The sequence below is a fragment of the Mytilus edulis genome, chromosome 10, assembly GCF_963676685.1.
Source record: "Mytilus edulis chromosome 10, xbMytEdul2.2, whole genome shotgun sequence".
Taxonomy (NCBI): Eukaryota; Metazoa; Mollusca; class Bivalvia; order Mytilida; family Mytilidae; genus Mytilus; species Mytilus edulis.
In genome coordinates this window covers 10,468,285-10,488,730 of record NC_092353.1, presented here as the reverse complement: position 1 = coordinate 10,488,730, position 20,446 = coordinate 10,468,285, and the positions used below count along the sequence as shown (strand labels likewise).

Sequence of the window (20,446 nt, the reverse complement as noted above, 5' to 3'; positions counted from 1 at the left end):
ATTGGATACCTAAACTACATAAGTGTCATTACAAACAACGGTATGTTGCTGGATCCTCCAATTGCTCCACGAAACCTCTTTCTAAATTACTAACAACTATACACCTGGAAAAAAGTATTGCAACACTTCCATTGAAAGCAATGCATATGTAAAATGGCATGATTGTAGAATGTGTATAACTTGGGTATAACCGAATATTTTTAATCCGTTTATGGTTTATAATTTTATCAACAATCAAAGCCGGGCTTCAAAGTTTTTGTGAAACTGCCTATTCCAGAGTACATACAATCTAAGACATTTCATCTTGCAGTAGTATTAAAACATTTCACTTTTCTACACTTTACACAAGTATTCGCCATTCCAAACTAAAAGACAAATTGAAAGAAATGGTATTGCTTTGTTACTCTGATTCAAACAAACAAAAAATCTCTGAAACTGACATTATCAAGATGTTTGATTTCTTGATTGACAACATATTTGTTTCGTTTGGAGGACGTTTTTTTCAACAGACTGTCGGCATTCCAATTGGGATCATGTTTGTCCCTCTTCTTGCGAACTGGTTCCTTTATAGTTATGAGGCCGACTTCATACAGGAACTTCTTAGGAAGAAAGATAAGAAGTTAGCAATATCCTTTACTTAACTTTCCGCTTTAAAGATGATGTTCTTTAATTATATAATTCAAAATTTGGTGCCTCATATCTTGACTTACATCTAGAAATTGACACTGAGGGTCGGTTGAAAACAAAACTTTACGACAAAAGAGAAGATTTTAGTTTCCCCATTGTGAACTTTCCATTTCTATGTAGCAACATTCCAGCAGCGCCTGCATATGGAGTATATATCTCCCAATTGTTACGGGCTTGTATTTCCTATCCTGATTTCTTCGATAGAGGGTTGCTGCTCAAAAGGACGCTATTAACCCAATAGTTCGAAATGGTGAAGTTGAAATCATCCCTTCGTAATTTTTCGGACGCCATCACTAGTTGGTTGACCTTTATGGAATATCCGTTTCACGGATGATCTCGGATATGCTTCTTATGTCGTAATTACAATCGAATGTAACCTACCGAATTATACTATTTACTGGGTTTGTAATAAAATGAGTAACATGACGGGTCCCACATGTGGAGCAGGATCTGCCTACCCTTCCAGAGCAGCTGAGATCACCCCTAATTTGTGGTGTGGTTCGTGTTACTTAGTCTAGTTCCTATATTGTGTTTTGTGTTCTGTTATTTGTCTGTTTGTCTTTTTATTTTTTTAGCCAAGAAATTGTCAGTTTATTTTCGATCTATAAAGAAAGGCAACAGTAGTATACAGCTGTTCGAAATTCATAAATCGATTGAGAGAAAAAACAATCCCGGGTTACAAACTAAAACTGAAGGAAACACATCAAATATGAGAGGAGAACTACGACACAACAGTAACACAGTTCTAAAATGTAACATACACAGAAACGAACTATAATATAACAATAGCCATTTTCCTGACTTGGTGAAGGACATTTTAAGAAAACAATGGTGGATTGAACCTGGTTTCGTAGCTAGCTAAACTTCCCACATTTATGGCAATATTAAATATCTATGAGTTTGAATGTTCCTTTGGTATCTCTCGCCCCTCTTTTCTAAATTTTCCCAGGGAATTGAATGTTATGCAACTGTCATACAAGTGAGAGGTTTAGCTAGCTATAAAACCAGGTTTAATCCACCAGAATATACAGAAATTCCTTGACAAGTCAGGAATATGACAGTTGTTATCCATTAGTTTGATGCATTTGAGCTTTTGATTTACCTTTTCAAAAGGGACTTTCCATTTTTAATTTTTCCACGGAGTTCGGCATTTTGTGTTATTTTACTTTTCCCCTTCGTTTGAATGATCCGAATTTGTTTTACATCCATGTACTATATCAGCTAATTATATGAGATAAAAATCATATGACAGTTTTCGAGTAACGATGTGATACGGCTGCGACATATAAGATTGTGTATTGTATCAGGTTAATACGAAATATTAAATTAACTTTTTCTTATATCAACATCATTTCAATCTTACTTTAATATCGATTGCATATTAAAAAAATCAATTACGCTTTTAAATTGCCCGCGTCAAAAACGCTTTTCTGAATTTATCTTTATTGGGAGCACCAAAAGCCAATTTTTTAAAAACCAATAATGTTTCAGCATCAAGGCTCACTCGAGGAGCTATACTAGCCCAATGCGTTTTAACAAATAATTGGATCTAGTAAGACAATTAAGTTTTTCTATGATTACTAAATGATGAAGATTGTATTAATCCTTGATAATAAGAGTGAAATTATAATTGATTGATTGTACTATTGCGCTATTTATTTGTTTGTGTAGGAAGATAAAGTACCCAGAGAAAATCGCCGGAAGGAATACTGACAATCCCAGTCAATAAAGATTAGAGTCGTATACACATGTCATAAGCGGGAATCAAACTCAAAACCCTAGTTTTGACAAGGTAATGATGCAGGAGTTTGACTACCCAGACCACTCAGCCACCAAAACCTTTGAACTATTTGAGTCATAATAAAACAAAAATGTGTCAACCAATAGAAACCCAGTTTTATTACATGTATAGTATCATGATTTTCAATCGCACAATTCAAACTGTCCATATTTTGATAAAAAATCCCAAAATTATATTTTCAAACGTACGCTGGTTTAATCATCATTCTGGTCATACTTAACGAATATGTGTCATTCAGTGTACGCCAATGCATTACATCATTTCCTTGTTCTCCTGGTCGGTATAAACCATTAAGGTTGCCCTTTGTACAGTCTCTGTGCCACCAGCCACTCCTTTTGAAATCAGCGCAGTCGTGTACGTCACTCATGTCCTGATTATTATCTGCAGTCGAAAAATTCATTCCATTCAGACTGTTCTGAGAGATGTCCGTCATACCATCCCCTTTAAAGATATAATTCATTTTAAAATGGTTGAAATACATACTACCACTTTTAAGAAGAAAAATGAATAATCTTTTCTGTTTCCTTTGATTGGTATCCTTTTTACGAGGCTTTCTAAATTTTGGTATTGTGATACCTGATGAGGTTGAATCTAGGGTCAAGAGAGCGGTGTGATAAGAGTTGATATACAGAGAACATACAAATAGTCACAATGCACCGAGTTTAGTCTAGTTAACTATTTTCATAGTCGTTCTAGTATATGTGTTTAAGCTCTCTTCATAATAAATATATTAGGGATTCGTGATTACTGCTCTCAGTATATTTTATTGTATGCAGTATTATGAATTGTATCACAAGACTCACAAGTATCGATAGAATCGAAACAGGTGGAAGGTCAAAAACTTTTTGTGAAAAAGTACAACATTGAAGGGAGTCATATGAAGATATAAAATATGGTATTATGATAATTTAATTTTCTTTATCAATCCTATTGATGCTTTTCGTTCGAGCGCCACTGATGATTCTTTTTGAAGACGAAACACGCGTCTTACGTACAAAATTATAATCCGGGTATCTATGACGATTCTGTTTACGCTGCTACCAACAAGATATTACCTGCTGTTCCAGAATACCCGGATATTGATAGTTTGTAGCCAGATGACTCGTTGCCAACGTTGAAACTTGAGTATACCGCTTGAGCATTATTTCCATCATTGTATTCCAAATCAACTCTCATTTTATAGGTTCGTTGTGACAAAATGGTATGCAGATTATCATTTCCTTAAACGAATAAGATAATATTTTTCATTTATATGTCTTATCATATATATAAAAAAAACATTAGTGCGAAAAGTAAAATCACAAAAATACTGAGCTCAGAGGAAAATCAAATTGGAAAGTCCCTAATCATGGCATAATCAAATGACAAAACACATCATAAACGAATGGACAACAACTGTCATATTCCTGACGTGGTACAGGCATTTCTAAATGTAGAAAATGGTGGATTAAACCTGGTTTTATAGCGCTAAACCTCTCACTTTGTACGACAGTGTCATCAAATTTCGTTATATTTACAATGATGCGTGAACACACGTCAGGGGCTTTGTTATTTTACTGTACTGTATTGAAGTTATAGTTTTTGAAGATTAATTCTATATACTAGTAACTATTTTATTGAACACTCGTACAAGTTTTTATAGTTTATCACATAGTTTATTAATTCCATATAAAATTTCAAACTGTGTCAAGAGTAATAGCGTGTTGCTGATGTTTCAGCATTACCAAAATCAAATATGTTCTTCTATATTTGCTCACGATATGTCTTATAGTACTATTATGTATGTCTATGTGTTTCTGTATACCTTTGTATCAACATTGGTTTTATAGGATTCATGTAAATTTTTAACATTCCTGTTTAGCTTATGCTAAAAAGATAAATAAAAAAAACCTCATAATACACTTAAAATTTAAAAAAAAAAATAATTGTTATTTTCAATTCAACTTAGCAATAACTAGTAATATTGGTATAAACTATTTACATTTTGCACCAAACACAAAAGATATTAAAATAACTTTTTAAAACAATGCCTAAAATGTAGCCATGAAAGTACCAAAACTACCAAACAACTTAAATGTATATACAGAAGCTTGATCAGACAAATAGCACATAGAATTGTGAAATAAAACTGTAGCGAAATTTCACTCATTATCATTTTGATATTCTAAGAGTCATACAATACAAGAGAAGCAAACATTGAGGGACAGTCAAACTCATAGATAGAAACAACTGACAACGCCATGGCTAAAAAATAAAAAGACAAAACGACATATAATAGTACTCAAGACACAAGATAGGAAACAAAATATTAAGCAACACTAATCCCACCAATAATGGTAAGCAGATCCTGCTCCACATTTGGCACCCGTCGTGTTGCTCATGTTACTACAAACCCGGTAAATAGTCTAATTCGGCATGTCACATTCGTGGTGAAGAGGGAATCGGATTGTAGTTACGACATAAGGTGCATATCCGATATCATCTGTAAAACGTTTCCATAACGGTCAACCAACTCGTGATGGCGTCCGTAAATTTACGAAGGGATGATTTCAATTTTACCATTTGGAACTCTTAGCTCCTTGTGAGCAGCAACCCTTTATCAAGCAAATCATGATAAGAAATACAAGCCCGGGAATATCGTATCAACTGGGAGGTATATACTCCGTATGCAGGCGCTGATGGAATGTTGTTACATAGAAATTGAAAAGATTACAATTGGGACGCTGAAATTAATACATTCGTCGTAAAGTTTTGTTGTCAATCGACCCGCATTGTGAATTTTTATATATAAGATGCAACTTATACCATCATGGCACATGCTAATCCACTAAAACGTGTTTTTTGGAATGAATTGTCCTGTAACGCCTAACAACAGTAGACCCATAGATCACATATTCAAAAATCCGATTCAGCAAAGCATTTGACAAAGTTAAGACCACTAAAGGATAAAAAGAAATAGAAGAAAATGTTCTGAGAGACCAAAAACAAGCTTAAGTCTAGATCGCAAATCGTCAGGATATATAGATGTAAAAATCAATGGTACCCAAGGGATCCGAATTAGGCTTCTATAAAAAAAAATTATACAACATCAACGATATGTAAGAAAACCTTAACTCTGCTTTTGTTTCTTAAACAGAACACTCAATTTCATAAAATAAATATGGATGCGTCAGAATGAGTTATAACACCAACACGATTTAGTCAAAAGATGCATGGTAGTTCCTGTCAACACGATCTTGCAGCAGAGTTGCTATGATGTATCCATTTTATACATAGAATTTTATAGACTTGAAGGTTCACTGAATACAGATACTACCATGGACAAAAGTCTTGAATCAGTTTGTTTTTACTTGCAAATTTGATTTAAACACCACCATTATATTTCTTGGAAAGAGCGTATGTGCAAATACCAATCGATTTGTTGAATTAAATAATAAGACCTAGAAATCCGAAGTTTTTTTCAAGTTACAAATTAAACTTACCTAACCAAAATTCACCGGAAACATTTCCAAAACCAGTTTTGTATTCATACCAGTTCTTTTCGAATGTTTGCTTCCCATTAAAGCGATGCTGTATTACCTTTTACGAAAGTAATAAATTTAATTAAATGTAAGTTTGACGAATAACAAATATTTTTCACTATGGATTCAACTGTTGTTCGCACAAATGACGTGTAAATTACTAAGGATGTTCCACCCCAGGAATGCATAACCTCAGCTGTATTATCAAAACCTTTCGGAAGTGTGTGTTCCTCAAAGTTCTTCAACCTGTTTGGGCATCACTCATGATCCTTTTTAAACGAAACGCTCGTCCGTCGTACAGAATTTTAATCCTGGTATCTATGAGTTTATATGCGAGTTTATACGAGGCTAAACACATTTATAAAAGATAGAAAACAGTTCCGTTAAAATAGTATACTGGAAAAAAAATCATTTTTTAAGCGCGAACTGCCTACGTACGTATAAGGTTGCTCAGTACCACTGGTGGTAAGCGGATGGTGGTAACTAAAAGTTACGACCATCTGAATATGGGAGACAACTCTAGGGATAAGTTTTTCTTTTCCGATTTTCGTGCAGTAAAAGGTTCATTTGAGTCAAATCGCTTGTCTCATATACACATATCGTGCATTCTTATTGAAACCAAATTTGACACATAAAATCATTCCAATTTTCGTAAAATAGTCATTCAAAAATTCGAGCATGATGGTCGTAACTTTAACTTGTGATGGTCGTAATGTCAACTATAGTATTTTGGATGATGGTCGTAACCGACACAAGATGGTCGTAACTTTGAAAGATGACCGTAACTCAAGTATTTAGACGAACTTTATCAAGCTATTATAAAAGTACTGTGCACATGCATAACCATGTTAATAAACTCAGTTGTTATATAAAGTTTACTACAAAAAATATTATTTCATTTGTTACTCTGATAATGGTATGCAGAAGTTAAGTTAAAGAATTATCAATCATACATTTTTGATATGTTCCAAACGAACATCATTTAGGAGAAACAGTGAAAACTAATCAACTCGCATTAAGGAAAATAGTATGTTAGGGTTGAGTATTAATATATTTTTACTGAACGTTAAGGCATAAAATTGTTGAATATTTGCTTTCAGATTTTTTTTTTATTTACGACTTTTTATTTCCTGCAATCATGTCGGCAGATGAAATTATTGAACGTACAATTTTAAACAATCTTCTTTAATTTTTAATCAGCTATTGCAGTTTTTATAAACCATTGGCTTTCAAATATTCGGCTTTTGGTGAATCATGATTAATGAAAATCCACAAATGCCTGGTGTTTTTATCGTGTTGTCCTTATTTTTAATCGATTACATGACGATCTTGCGGTATATCATTGATAATTGTTCTAAGTATTGGTTCAGAATAAAAACTTAATCCATGGTGTCGCAATGAACATTGTGTTAATCTAGAAAGTATGAATAAGGTTGAGATATTTTACAATGCTACACGCGTTGAATTTAAGAGTAAGATCAAATATCAGTAGTTTGTAGACAGGCTTGTAGTCAGGATATTATTACAAGGTAGAACTAAATGTACTGCGGCAAATATTACATACATATATGCAGGTATATATTTTACAATGATACACGCTTTGGATTTAAGAGTAAGATCAAATATTAGTAGTTTATAGCCAGCCTTGTAGCTAAGATAATATTACAAAGTAGAACTAAATGTACTGCGGCAACTATCACATACATATGCAGGTTGAAAATAATATGTATGTTATATGTTTATATTGTATGAATGTACTCAGATTTAAAAGACCAGCACGCTGAGTTGAAGCATAAAGATCTATCTTTTAAATATTATCCTGGCCACAAGCTATGTATGAATACTGTTTGCTGAAGTCCTTTTGCTAAAATAAAAAAAAAAATACATTATCATCAGCATATAGTAAACAATGTGAAGTGCTGACCCCCATATTCTTTAGAAAGAAGTTTAAGGATCCATACTGTGAATGAATTTTTTTAACTCGTGTAGTAATTTTGACTCTAAATATGCCTCCTCTAGTAGTGGAAAGATGATCCCAAATTGTCAAGCCTGTGCCAGTATCTGATCATAGACTTTGCAATGACAAAATACAGAGTGAATCTACCGAGTTAAGAAAGATTGGCAAAATGTGTTTCTCTTTTGGTAACACCAAGTAAATGTTTACAAAATTCAATGCGTAGTCTTTCTGAAAGAATCTTAGGATAAGCCTGATCTACATTTTTTTGCTGAAGTTGAAAAAATGGCAAGATCATCAGCATATGTATAGTAAAGAATAGGCTGGTCGTGAATAAACAACAGCTGGATCAGGGGAACTTTTAACACAATCAGGAAGTTCATTTATAAAAATTTTAAACAAATTTGGACTCAAATTGTCTCCCTGTTTTACTCCAACTTTAGTTCTAAAGAGATCTCTTACCATACTCTCTAACTATATTCAATAGGTTAAGTTTTATCCCTGGGAGAATGACAGTATCAAAAGCCTTCTGGAAATCAACAAAGCAGGCAAACATTCTACCTTCTTTTGTATTACAATACTTATTTATAATAGTTTTTAGAATGAACATATGGTCAGATGGTCGTGTTTTTTTGGGGTTTTTTTTTTGTTTTTTTTTGGTAAACTAAATTTGGCTCTCATCAATGATATGATCTAAGGATTTACAAATACGTGTATCAAGTACCTTATTAAAAAGGCTTCCCCAATGAATCAGTAATTGTAATTCCTCGATAGATCGGATGCATCATTCCCTTTATGAATTGGGAATAAAAATCGTGTGGTTCAGGGTTCCTGGTATTTTCCATAAGAAAGACAAAGATGTATAACGGATAGCATGGTACCAATAGGCGTATTCAGAATTTTCTAAAACCACGGGTAATAATTTTACCTGAACTTCGAATTTGCACCTTATAATCAGCTTGACTATATACCAAATGACAATACGACTTCTCAAGATGTATGCTGTTTAATTCGAATACGGACCTGCGAATTCGCGGATATGGTCTTGTCTCGATAACGATCCCCATAACATTATTTTGACTCCTTACTTATGCTCTTTCGACTTAAAGTATTTATGTTTGGAATCCACTGTTACAAACCCTCATTCAAACCAATACAAACTTCAAGCTATAATTTCGGATATTGCAAGTCACAGACTTTTTAAGCCAGTTCGCATTGGAAAAGATGAAAAAGAGAAAAGATCTTTTCTAAATCTTTCCTTTGCCAACAAAGGTCTCGATGGCGTCAACCTAGGCAATATCCTTCATCATAAATTAGTTCAATCGAAAATACCTCCTTTATTTCAAAGACCAGTCTGTACCAATAATTTCTTATACCTATACCAAACCTATTGCAACTAAAATTTTCAATTACAAACGCGTTTTGCAGAATCTCGATATTGACGACTTCAAGTCTAAACCTCCTGATTCCACTTGTGCTAGTTCCCAATTCACATATAATCCTGCTGGCCACGTTATTACCGGTGACCTTAACATTGTTTATAACACTTCTCTACGAAATGTGTTAACGAAAGGTCCGAAATATCGTGAGCCTAAATCCATCAATTGGAAAATAAAACTTTAAAATTTTGATGGACTCAGTCGAGGATTATGCCAGGCAATGGGCTAAACGTGAAAAGGAAGACGTAGACACTCTATCCGAATGTATTAAGGCAGTGAGGTCGTTAATACAAATCAGAATTAAGAAACTGAATGGGTCCATCAATGCCCATGCTACGTCAATCTTTAAAGACCCAAATGTTGCTAAACACTTATCCGACCTCCATGATAAATATGTTGTTGTCCCCGCAGACAAAGCCCCAAATAACATCGTTTTTGTCTGTAAAAGTCACTACATTAATTGCTTCATAAACGAATTAGGTATAGACAATTCACTTGGAAACTCAACATATACCCTCACGACACTTACCAAAGAGGAAATCCTGGATAATCATAGGTCTGTTCTTTGTTCCTTTGGTATTTCAACCAAAGATGAAGAACTGGATCTTCCATCACTGTATTGGATACCTAAACTACATAAGTGTCCTTACAAACAACGGTATATTGCTGGGTCTTCCAAGTGCTCGACGAAACCTCTTTCTAAATTATTAACATCTATTTTATCAGCAATCAAAGACGGGCTTCAAAGTTATTGTGAAACTGCCTATTCTAGAGGTGGCGTGAATCAGATGTGGATACTTAAAAATTCCAAAGATCTTTTAGAGTACATACAATCTAACTCTCTTTCATCTTGTAACAGTATTAAAACATTTGACTTTTCTACTCTTTACACAAATATTCCACATTCCAAACTAAAAGACAAATTGAAAGAGTTGGTATTACTTTGCTTCATAAAAAAGAATGGCCAACGTAGATACAAGTATCTTGTCTTAGGGAGGGATAAATCATACTTTGTAAAGAATCACTCTGATTCAAACAAAAAATTCTCTGAAACCGATATTATCAAGATGCTTGATTTCTTGATTGACAACATATTTGTAACGTTCGGAGGACGTGTTTTTCAACAGACTGTCGGCATCCCAATGGGAACAAACTGTGCCCCTCTACTTGCCGACTTGTTGCTTTATTATTATGAGGCTGACTTCATGCAGGAACTTCTTAGGAAGAAAGATAAGAAGTTAGCTATATCCTTTAACTCTACTTTCAGCTATATAGATGACGTTCTTTCACTAAACAATTCAAAATTTGGTGACTATGTGGAACGCATCTATCCCATCGAATTGGAGATAAAGGATACTACAGATACAGTTAAGTCGGCTTCATATCTTGACTTACATCTAGAAATTGACAATGAGGGTCGGTTGAAAACAAAACTTTACGACAAAAGAGATGATTTCAGCTTTCCAATTGTGAACTTTCCATTTCTAAGTAGCAACATTCCAGCAGCACCTGCATACGGGGCATATATCTCCCAATTGATACGATATTCCCGTGCTTGCATTTCCTATCATGATTTTCTTGATAGAGGGTTACTGCTCACAAGGAAGCTATTAAACCAAGCTTTCCAAATGGTGAAGTTGAAATCATCCCTTCGTAAATTTTACGGACGCCATCACGAGTTGGTTGACCGTTATGGAATAACCGTTTCACAAATGATATCGGATATGTTTCTTACGTCGTAACTACAATCCCCTTCCCTTTCATGAATGTGACCTACCGAATTAGACTATTTACCGGATTTGTAATCACATAATCAACACGACGGGTGCCACATGTGGAGCAGGATCTGCTTACCCTTCCGGAGTACCTGAGATCACCCCTAGTTTTTGGTGGGGTTCGTGTTGTTTATTCTTTAGTTTTCTATGTTGTGTCATGTGTACTATTGTTTTTCTGTTTGTCTTTTTAATTTTTAGCGATGGCGTTGTCAGTTTGTTTTAGATTTATGAGTTTGACTGTCCCTTTGGTATCTTTCGTCCCTCTTTTCTAAATTGTAGATTTTTCTTTTAAATTCCACCTGGTAGGTACATACTAGTTTTTAAAAAGTTTATCTTTTCAATACATGCAAAATATAAAGAAAATGAATCAGGATACTGTTATTTCATGTGATGTCAAATTTGTTAAAATCGCCTTTTCTTAATTCGTAACTAAGAATGATCATAACCAGAGCTGTGTGTTAAAATGAATTCTCCACTTTTGAGAATTTATATTGTTATTTAACTTAACAGCTTATAATTAGTTGCCTCTTGGTTGATTTTATATATTATATTTTAAGTAACAGTGACTGGTCATTTCATTTTGTATTGGTTTTTTTTCTTCGATTCGTTCAAATTTTTTTACCTTTCGCACTTTACAGGTATCCCTCTCTTCGCCTCTTTTAGTTTTTATCATTTAGTGAAATCAACTTCACAAATATATCATATAATATATTCATATAACAAAAGACACGTTTAAAACTATTGTTTTACTATGTCAGGAATATGACAGTTCGTTTTTTATGCGTTATGTTATTTTATTGTGCCATGTGATTATGGACTTTCCGAATTGATTTTCCTCCGAGTTCAGTATTTTCGTGATTTTACTATTGACTTGTCTTATTAGGTCCTATTTAATAAAGAGTTACGACCATCACAATTTTAAGTTACGACCATCCTGAACATTTTTGTTTTTTTAGTTACGACCATCATGCTCAAATTATTGAATGATCATTTTACGAAAATTGAAATGTTTTTATGTATCAACTTTTGTTTCAATATCAACGCACTGACGATTAGTATGTATGAGACAAGCGGTTTTACTGAAACATTTTTTTACTGCACGAAAATCGGAAAAGAAAAATGTATCCCTAGAGTTGTCTCCCATCTTCGGATGGTCGTAACTTTAAGTTACGACCATCCGCTTACCACCAGTGAGTACTGCTTATAATTTCAATAGTTCTATAAAAACAAATTAGAATAAAAAAGACAGAGTTGAAACATATTAGAAAATAAACCAAATGATCAATAAATCATTAGAATCAAAATAATATGAGCAATCTAAGAACATAAACTTACTGTCCATCCCTCTGAGCCAGCAACCATAAAGCAATATACTGTTATGTTGGTACTAACGACATAAACACCACTGGTGCTCCCTGTCGGAAGATTACTGCAATCCTTTGGAAACTCATTGCTTTTTTCTATTAATTATAAGTAAAACTTATGGGTAAAATATCAATGTCGGTGAAAATTTTAGAAAAAAGTTGTAACATGTGACGAAAGATATCGAAATGAAATTCAAACCTCATTCATCAGTAATAAACGGAAAACGGTATGGCTAAAAATGGAAAGACCAACAGACGTCTAGACAAACAACAGTAAAACAAAACCAACAACATAAAGACTGGTCAATTGTTACTAGACAAGATCTATATTGCTGTATACCATATTTGTTTTTAGTTAACTGTGTCAATCAAATCGTTGGTAGACTAGTTTTTCCCCCGCAACTGTTTATAATGGCTTGCCACCACCTCTTTTACTCTTAAAGTTGTTCTTTACCATGAATAAGCATAATCGAAAAATCCGCTTGATTTATTTAACATTTAATTTTTGTAAAAATGAATCGCGGGATTTCCTGCAGTTTGTTTTGAACAATTCTTTATGTAAGCATGGAATGGTTTGGATTCCTAGTTACCCAAAAAAAACTCGAAATTGCCTTATGAACAAATAAACGTTTCCTTTTGTGGCTTAATATGATACTATGGTGCAAATGATTATCTTGTCTCTGATAACCTCAAATTGCTAGTGGCAGTAAACAGAGAAAAAAAATCCGCCTTACATTACAGTCGGCTTACTTTCCAGAATCGTCCTATTATATTGACTGTTCATTTGTTTTCATCCTGCATATGTATGATATGTATGCTTACTTTCCAGAATCGTCCTATTATATTGACTGTTCATTTGTTTTCATCCTGAATATGTATGAAATATTTGCTTCAAGACATTTTAAATAAGTAACTATCAAAAAATAGTCAGAAGATAACAATGGGATATTCAAATAAATATGTGGCGAGCAGCAACCTCTAATCCGAAAGGAATTTATTATAGGAAATGTTAGCTCTCGGATATTATATCATATTCAAACTTGGAGTTACAGAGTGAAAGGGAATCAATAGGTGAAGATCTGCTTTGATATGCTCTGTAAATTAAATAAAATATAAAAAAAAGAAGTCGACTCGTGGTATGCTTGCCAATGAGACAACTCTCCACAAGAGACCACATGACACAGAAATTAAAAACTCAGGTCACTGTAAGACTTTCAACAATGAGCAAAGCCCATACCACATAGTCAGCTATAAAAGGCCCCGAAATGACAAATGAAAACAATTCAAACGAGAAATCTAACACCCTAATTCATGCACAAAAAATGAACGGAACACAAATATGTAACACAGCAACAAACGACAACGACTGAATTACAGGCTGTGTTAGTTTCAATTGAAAGGTTGACTGTGTACTGAAAAAATCCTTCTTAGTTAAAATATTTGTTGTTAGTAAAAACACTCAGGATTTCAATGATGTTACTTTCAAGCACTTGTTTCAGATAATTATTTTCAACATCTCCAAAGTGGCATAAAACAAATATGTATGTGTCTATGATTCTTTCTTATATATGTAACTGTTGTTTTTAAGAATTTATTAGATTTTCAAATCAAACTACTTGTATACATATCCTTGCAAAATTAAACCAATGACGAAACACTAATTACATTTCGGAATTACCTATATTGTCCTTTAGATTTCGAAATGACGCAGTGTATGGCATTATCGCTGAAAAAAAATGTTTAGGTAATGTAAACAAGTTCAGATTATAAAACATATGGAATATGGCATTATCGCTGAAAAAAAAATGTTTAGGTAATGTAAACAAGTTCAGATTATAAAACATATGGAATAATATGATATGAACAGTTATGATGTAACCTGTTGTGAGGTGGCTACCCATGTAATAACAAGAATTTTCGAATACTAATTCTAATATGACGTGCTTCATTCGCTTTGTGAATAAACCCATGCTCTAAATCCAATAAAACTAGTTTGCACATGCGTATATTGACTACTGCAGAATAATGAATTTATCAAATGAACATACAATTAATATATTAGATTAAACGTAAAACACTTCCAGCCTCTTAAATGATGCACATGTTGTTACTAATTCATACATTATAACTGTAACGTGTTGCAATTCGAAATTGACATATTTGACCTAGATACGACAACCGTTCATGCTGGCTGTTCAAACTCCTCCCTCTGAAAAAATATATTGCAAGTCGTTCGATTGTTTACAAACAAAAAAGGGAGGTTCATGGAAGAGCCTACACAAACACTCTACACTTAACCAAGTCGAACATTGAAATTACCTAAATTGTCCTAATCAGAATCGAAATAATTGATGCAAGTTATACTTTATTGTAGTTTTAACATGGGTAGGCATTATATTCGTGTTATTTTAGCCCTCACTATCGCTCGGCAAAAATAATCCCGAATATAATGCCTACTCATGTTAAAATTACAATAAAGTATAGCTTGCATCCATTATTTCTTAGATAAATCATAAACTGCAAAGGGGATATCAAGAATTTGGTGTCTAACATTTCCAATTGCAACATTTAACAACACAACTCGGTGCACAGACCGGGTTTCGATAGATGTAGAATCGATATACCAGATGAGAGTAACCGATTGTATGACTTAAAAGTACGATGGAGTTTTAGTTGTGGTTGATTTATGATGAAAAATGCCATCGAAATTGATAGAATCAAGATTTTTGATGGAAAAAAGTGCAATCAAATGTTTTTCAATCTGTTCCTGATTTGCTGCATAAAATTCTATACTATTAATATTTCAATTTGATCAGCCATACCAATTGTTTGACTCGGAAATGTATGAAATAATATATTGCATATTTCGTTGCCTAAAACGATATTCACATAGAAAGTTTAGCTGTTCACCGACAAAATATCGCTAGCCTATTAGTAAAAAAAATAATAGTTTGTGTGTTTTCTACTACATCTTTGAAAAAAAGGGTAGGTAGTTTTTTTTTTACAATTTTACCATATTTTGTTTTACATTGAGTCTACGGAAGGGAAATTCTGACTTTAACAGTGAATATTAAAAGAACTGGGCAAACCAAAGCCTGGTAGAATTTTTGTAAATTGTGTAAATTATTTGTCGTGAATGAATGTATGCACATTTTCTTTCGTTTTCATTCTATAAATTATTTATGTAGAAAAATATCACCTAGTATATTGCTTCTAAATATGATTTACCTGTACCATTCAGAATGCATCGAAATTGAGTGTCCCATCTTCCTGAATGTAAGCAAAATGAATAAGGATGTCCCTGGAGTTTATAGCCATTCTTGCACCGAAACTTCAATCCAGCTCCAAGGTTTTTATGATTTCCGAACTTCTCGTCAGAAATAGCTTTATCTGCGTTTGGATTATTTACACAATCTGTTATGCGAAAGTGTACTTTTTATTAAGGTGTAATACCACCATTGATTTTCCCCTATTAGTCCTTGTTAAATTTGCACTTTTCAAAAAAAATCTGTAGAATGTATCTTTCTTTCAAATAAAGAAATACTTGGCATGAGTTAAGTTTTATCCTGTCCAGTACTATAGAAAAAATTCACATAACATTTCATTGCATATAAGAAAATAACCATCACTGGAAGTTAACCAATCAAATTTCTCCCCTTATTTTATCTGTGTACAAGGTTTAGTCACCATGTAACCTCAAGATTAAAAAATATTCTATAGAAATCCCAAATAAAAAAATAATGGTGATTTGAAGTACCCAAGATATATGTTTATGACACAGAAATCTTTTACTGCAATAAAATGTAGGATTAATTACCTACAACTGTCAAATTCAAGGGAATATTATTTTTCGACCTATTTTCGTATACAACCGGATGTGACGTACCATCAATTTGGTGGTATTACACCTTAATAATGTGTATGACAATATTTGCTCAATTCGCTGTTCTTGACTTTGAGACTTTAACGGCTAACTATGACTTTGCCTTGATATAAAAACAAATCTGAAGAACACATGGTAATCTACCTTACAAGTCCATTAAGGAAGATATACTTGATATTTATTATCACAACTATCCAACAGAGACATAATGAACTAGACATAAGCAACTTTTGGTTACCGTACGGTTTCTACAATAAGACCAAAACTCATAGAGTACAGTAAAATAAAAAGCCTCAGCCTGACAAAAATGTAAAGCAATTGAAATAGTCTCATTGGTAAACAAAACAGTAAAAGAAAAAAATTAACAAAGAACAATTTGAATTGATAACGGGTTTCCGATTTGAATTTTCCTCGGATTTAGGTATTTTTGTTATTTTACTTTCTAATTAAGTCTTTTTGGACGTTTTTTTTAAGTATTGTTTCGACATGTATAGCTCTTTTGCAAGGGATTTTTAGTTTGTTCTTATGTTAACATCGTGTTGTTGTACCAATGTACTAGGCTTATTGGAAGGCTGGGCGCACGCAAATGTTTTTAACCCAACAACATAACGTATGAGCTAAAATCCACGCTCAAACTTTCCTTTGCCAACAAAGGTTTCAATGCCATCCAGTTAGCCAACATCCCTCATCATAAATCTGATCACTCGGAAATACTTCCCTATTCTAATGACCAGTCTGTACCTATCATTTCTTAAACCTATACCAAACTAATTACAAGCAAGTTTTGCAGGCTCTCAATGTTGACGACCTCAATTCCAAACCTCCTGATTGCGTCTTTGCTAGTTCACCATTCATATATATAATTCGACTTGCATTGCCACAGTATTACTGTTGACTTTAATATTGTCAGTAACACTTCTCTGTGAAAATTCTAAACGGAAGTTTCCTAATGAAATGGCAAAATCAAAAGCTCAAACACATCAAACGAATGGATAACAACTGCCATATTCCGGACTTGTTTTATCCGAAGCCCAAATCCATCAATTGGCAACACAACTTCAAATATTTTTTTTTTAAAGTGCATACAATATAAGACTCTTTAATCTTGCAACAGTATTAAAACATTTGAGTAATCTTATTTTTACACAAGTATTCCCCATTCTCAACTTATAGAAAATTTGAAAGAGTTGGTCCTACTTTGTGTCATAAAAAATGGTCAACCCAAATTCAAGTATAAAGTAAAATCACAAAAATACTGAACTTAGAGGAAAATCAATTCGGAAAGTCCATAATCACATGGCAAAATCAAATAACAAAACGCATCAAAAACAAATGGACAAAAACTGTCATATTCCTGACTTGGAACAGGCATTTTCAAATGTAGAAAATGGTGGATTAAACCTGGTTTTATAGCGCTAACCCTCTCACTTTGATGACAGTCTCATCAAATTCCGTTATATTTACATTGATGCGTTAACTAAACAGACACAATAAATAAAAAAGTCAGAATATGGGTACATCAGTCATCATCGTATAACAATTTTAAAAGGAACAATTAAACAGAACACAAACACATCGATCTACAAACACATTCATTAATTTGTATGTCTGACGTCAGAAAATTTTATACGTCACATAGATTTGTTGTTCAATGTGCATACAAACAATTTTAAAATTAACCTAGACAATGTTAGCATACAGGGTTAAAAAAAATCAAGTCTGTAAGAATAAATTTCAGAAATAGACCGAGATTAAAACTAGTCCAAAAGTTGTATATAGAGAATTTATAAGAATCCACAAATAGTTAATTCCACTACGCGATTGAATGATTTTGACGTTTGTGGTTCAACGTATATTGTAATTCATAATAGAAATATATCATAATGACATAAAATAGAACAATATCATACTGACGAGATCTTTTAAAGTACAGAGTTACGTTATAAGAACCAAATAAATACAAAAAGTCGCATATACAAAACACACCACCATAAAATGAAAGACAATACAAACACATTGACGAGATGTATAAGTACCGAGCCACGTCAAACGAATATCACATAAAACCATTCAACAGTAAAAGTAATATTAATAATAGAACAAAGATAAATGAAAGAACTATAAAACACGTTGTTAAGATGATAAACAACATCAGTACGCAGAATCTATACATCAAATCCATCGTGTATTATGTGTGAAGTTGTTACGGAATATTTATCAACAAGATCTTGGTACCTTCCTATGAACTTTTTTAGAAAAAGGACGAGACTTTCTTTCACATACCCCTGAATCATCAACTTTCTACTCAGACACTGATGACGTTTAACAAAGTCTGAGTAGGAGCTGCAAGCTCTTGAATATCGAATAAGTTGGGAAATATATATCCCATATGCAGGTGAAGTTGGTATCAAATATGCAGGTGAAGTTGGTACAAGTATCTTATCTTAGGCAGGGAAAAATTGTGTACTTTATAAAAAGGAAAATAACTCAGATTCAAACTAAATATTCTCTGAAACTGATATTATCAACATGCTTCATTTCTTGATTGACAACAAATTTTTTACGTTTGAGTAAAAAGTTTTTTCAACAAATAATTTGTATTCTAAAGAGAACCAGCTGTGCCCCTTTTCTTGCCGACTGTGTTCCCGTCCCTCTTTCCCCATATGTGGCCTACCGAATTAGACTAATCATCGGGTTTGTACTTATATGAGCAACACGACGAGTGCCACATGTGGAGCAGGATCTACTTAGCTTTCCCAAATACCCGAGACCGCCTCTAGGCTTGTTTTATATAACTCTTATGTCAATGCAAATACAAAGGCGGAAATTAATTCCCATATGGAGTCTCAGTAAGTATCAATTTGATAAAAAAAAAATTAACGAAGAGTTATGAGAATGTAACGAGCAATTTTGAAAATGAATTTGTCCATAACGGTCCAAAATACTTGTGAAATCAATATTTACTGTATGAAAAGGATTTGGTGGAAGAAGAAAAATTGATAATAATAAGAACAAACACACTAAGCCTGTCTACAGAAAAGTGGAAAGACCTAATCACCGCCTCTTCTACTAAGAAAGTTAATTCATTTATTACTTACAAACTTGTTCACATCGAACTTTGTTATCTTCAAATAAACATTTTTCTCCTATATCACAATCGTAAGCTCGACATACTCCTGCTAAACTCTATAATAACAAAAAGAAAGAAAAAGTGGTTGACGGAAAGCAATTCTGGATCGAAATGCTGTTTATTATGTATTTATTTGCAATCATGGAATAGTTTATTTTATGTATTAGTGAAATATCTATAACGTTATCAAAGGTACCAAGCTTATAATTTGATACGCCAGTTGTATTTCGAATGGTCATTATAGTTATGAAGTCCCGTGAAAGATATGTTAAAATGTTCCTCCTCCCGATAATGGGACGCAAAAGTACATTTAAAACTAGGATTTTACAACAAAAGTCAAAATACGTATAGATTGATACATATTCATCTACCATCAATTCTCCAACTGATAAAAAAAAATGATGAATGATAAAAGAAATATTTTGCAATGAAAAATTATTATAGATGTAACAGAATTTTTATATTTTTTGTATATATAAAAAAGAAGATGTGGTATGATTGCCAATGAGACAACTGTCCACAAGAGACCAAAATGACACAGACATTAACAACTATAGGTCACCGTACGGACGTCAACAATGAGCAAAGCCCATATCGCATAGTCAGCTATAAAAGCCTACGATATGACAATGTAAAACAATCCAAACATGAAAACTAACGGCCTTATTTGTATAAAAAGTATGTTAATCCGTTCCGATGATATTCAAGTTCTTTTTATAAAAAATGATATCAACTACGTTGTATTTAAAATGAAAAAGATGAATTAACGTTTTGTTTTTAAAAAAATCGAAATCTTACGAGTAAAAAAAATGAAGATCAATGTAACGAATTTAGTTACCTCTGGCCAGGTTGATATATAGCTATACACACATCCATCTTCTACTTCCAGATC

The 20,446-nt window shown here is 33.1% G+C and overlaps 1 protein-coding gene across 1 annotated transcript; it reads right to left on the bottom strand.

Moving 5' to 3' along the window:
• Positions 1-2,614: 2,614 nt before the first annotated feature.
• LOC139492339 (angiopoietin-4-like) lies at positions 2,615-12,617 on the bottom strand. Its single transcript, XM_071280549.1, has 4 exons — positions 12,513-12,617; positions 5,971-6,067; positions 3,544-3,708; positions 2,615-2,929 (listed from the first exon to the last, which is right to left on the bottom strand). The coding sequence occupies exons 1-4, from the start codon at positions 12,537-12,539 to the stop codon at positions 2,667-2,669; spliced, it is 552 nt and encodes a 183-aa protein (XP_071136650.1). The 5' UTR covers positions 12,540-12,617; the 3' UTR covers positions 2,615-2,666.
• Positions 12,618-20,446: the final 7,829 nt, after the last annotated feature.

Excerpts from the sequence above, each read along its gene's own strand:
- LOC139492339 (XM_071280549.1), bottom strand. The coding sequence starts at position 12,539 with ATGGTTGCTGGCTCAGAGGGATGGACA. Across the intron at positions 6,068-12,512 it reads CTGGCTCAGAGGGATGGACA|GTAATACAGCATCGCTTTAA; the intron begins GTAAGTTTATGT and ends CTTTCGTAAAAG. Across the intron at positions 3,709-5,970 it reads TTCCGGTGAATTTTGGTTAG|GAAATGATAATCTGCATACC; the intron begins GTAAGTTTAATT and ends TATTCGTTTAAG.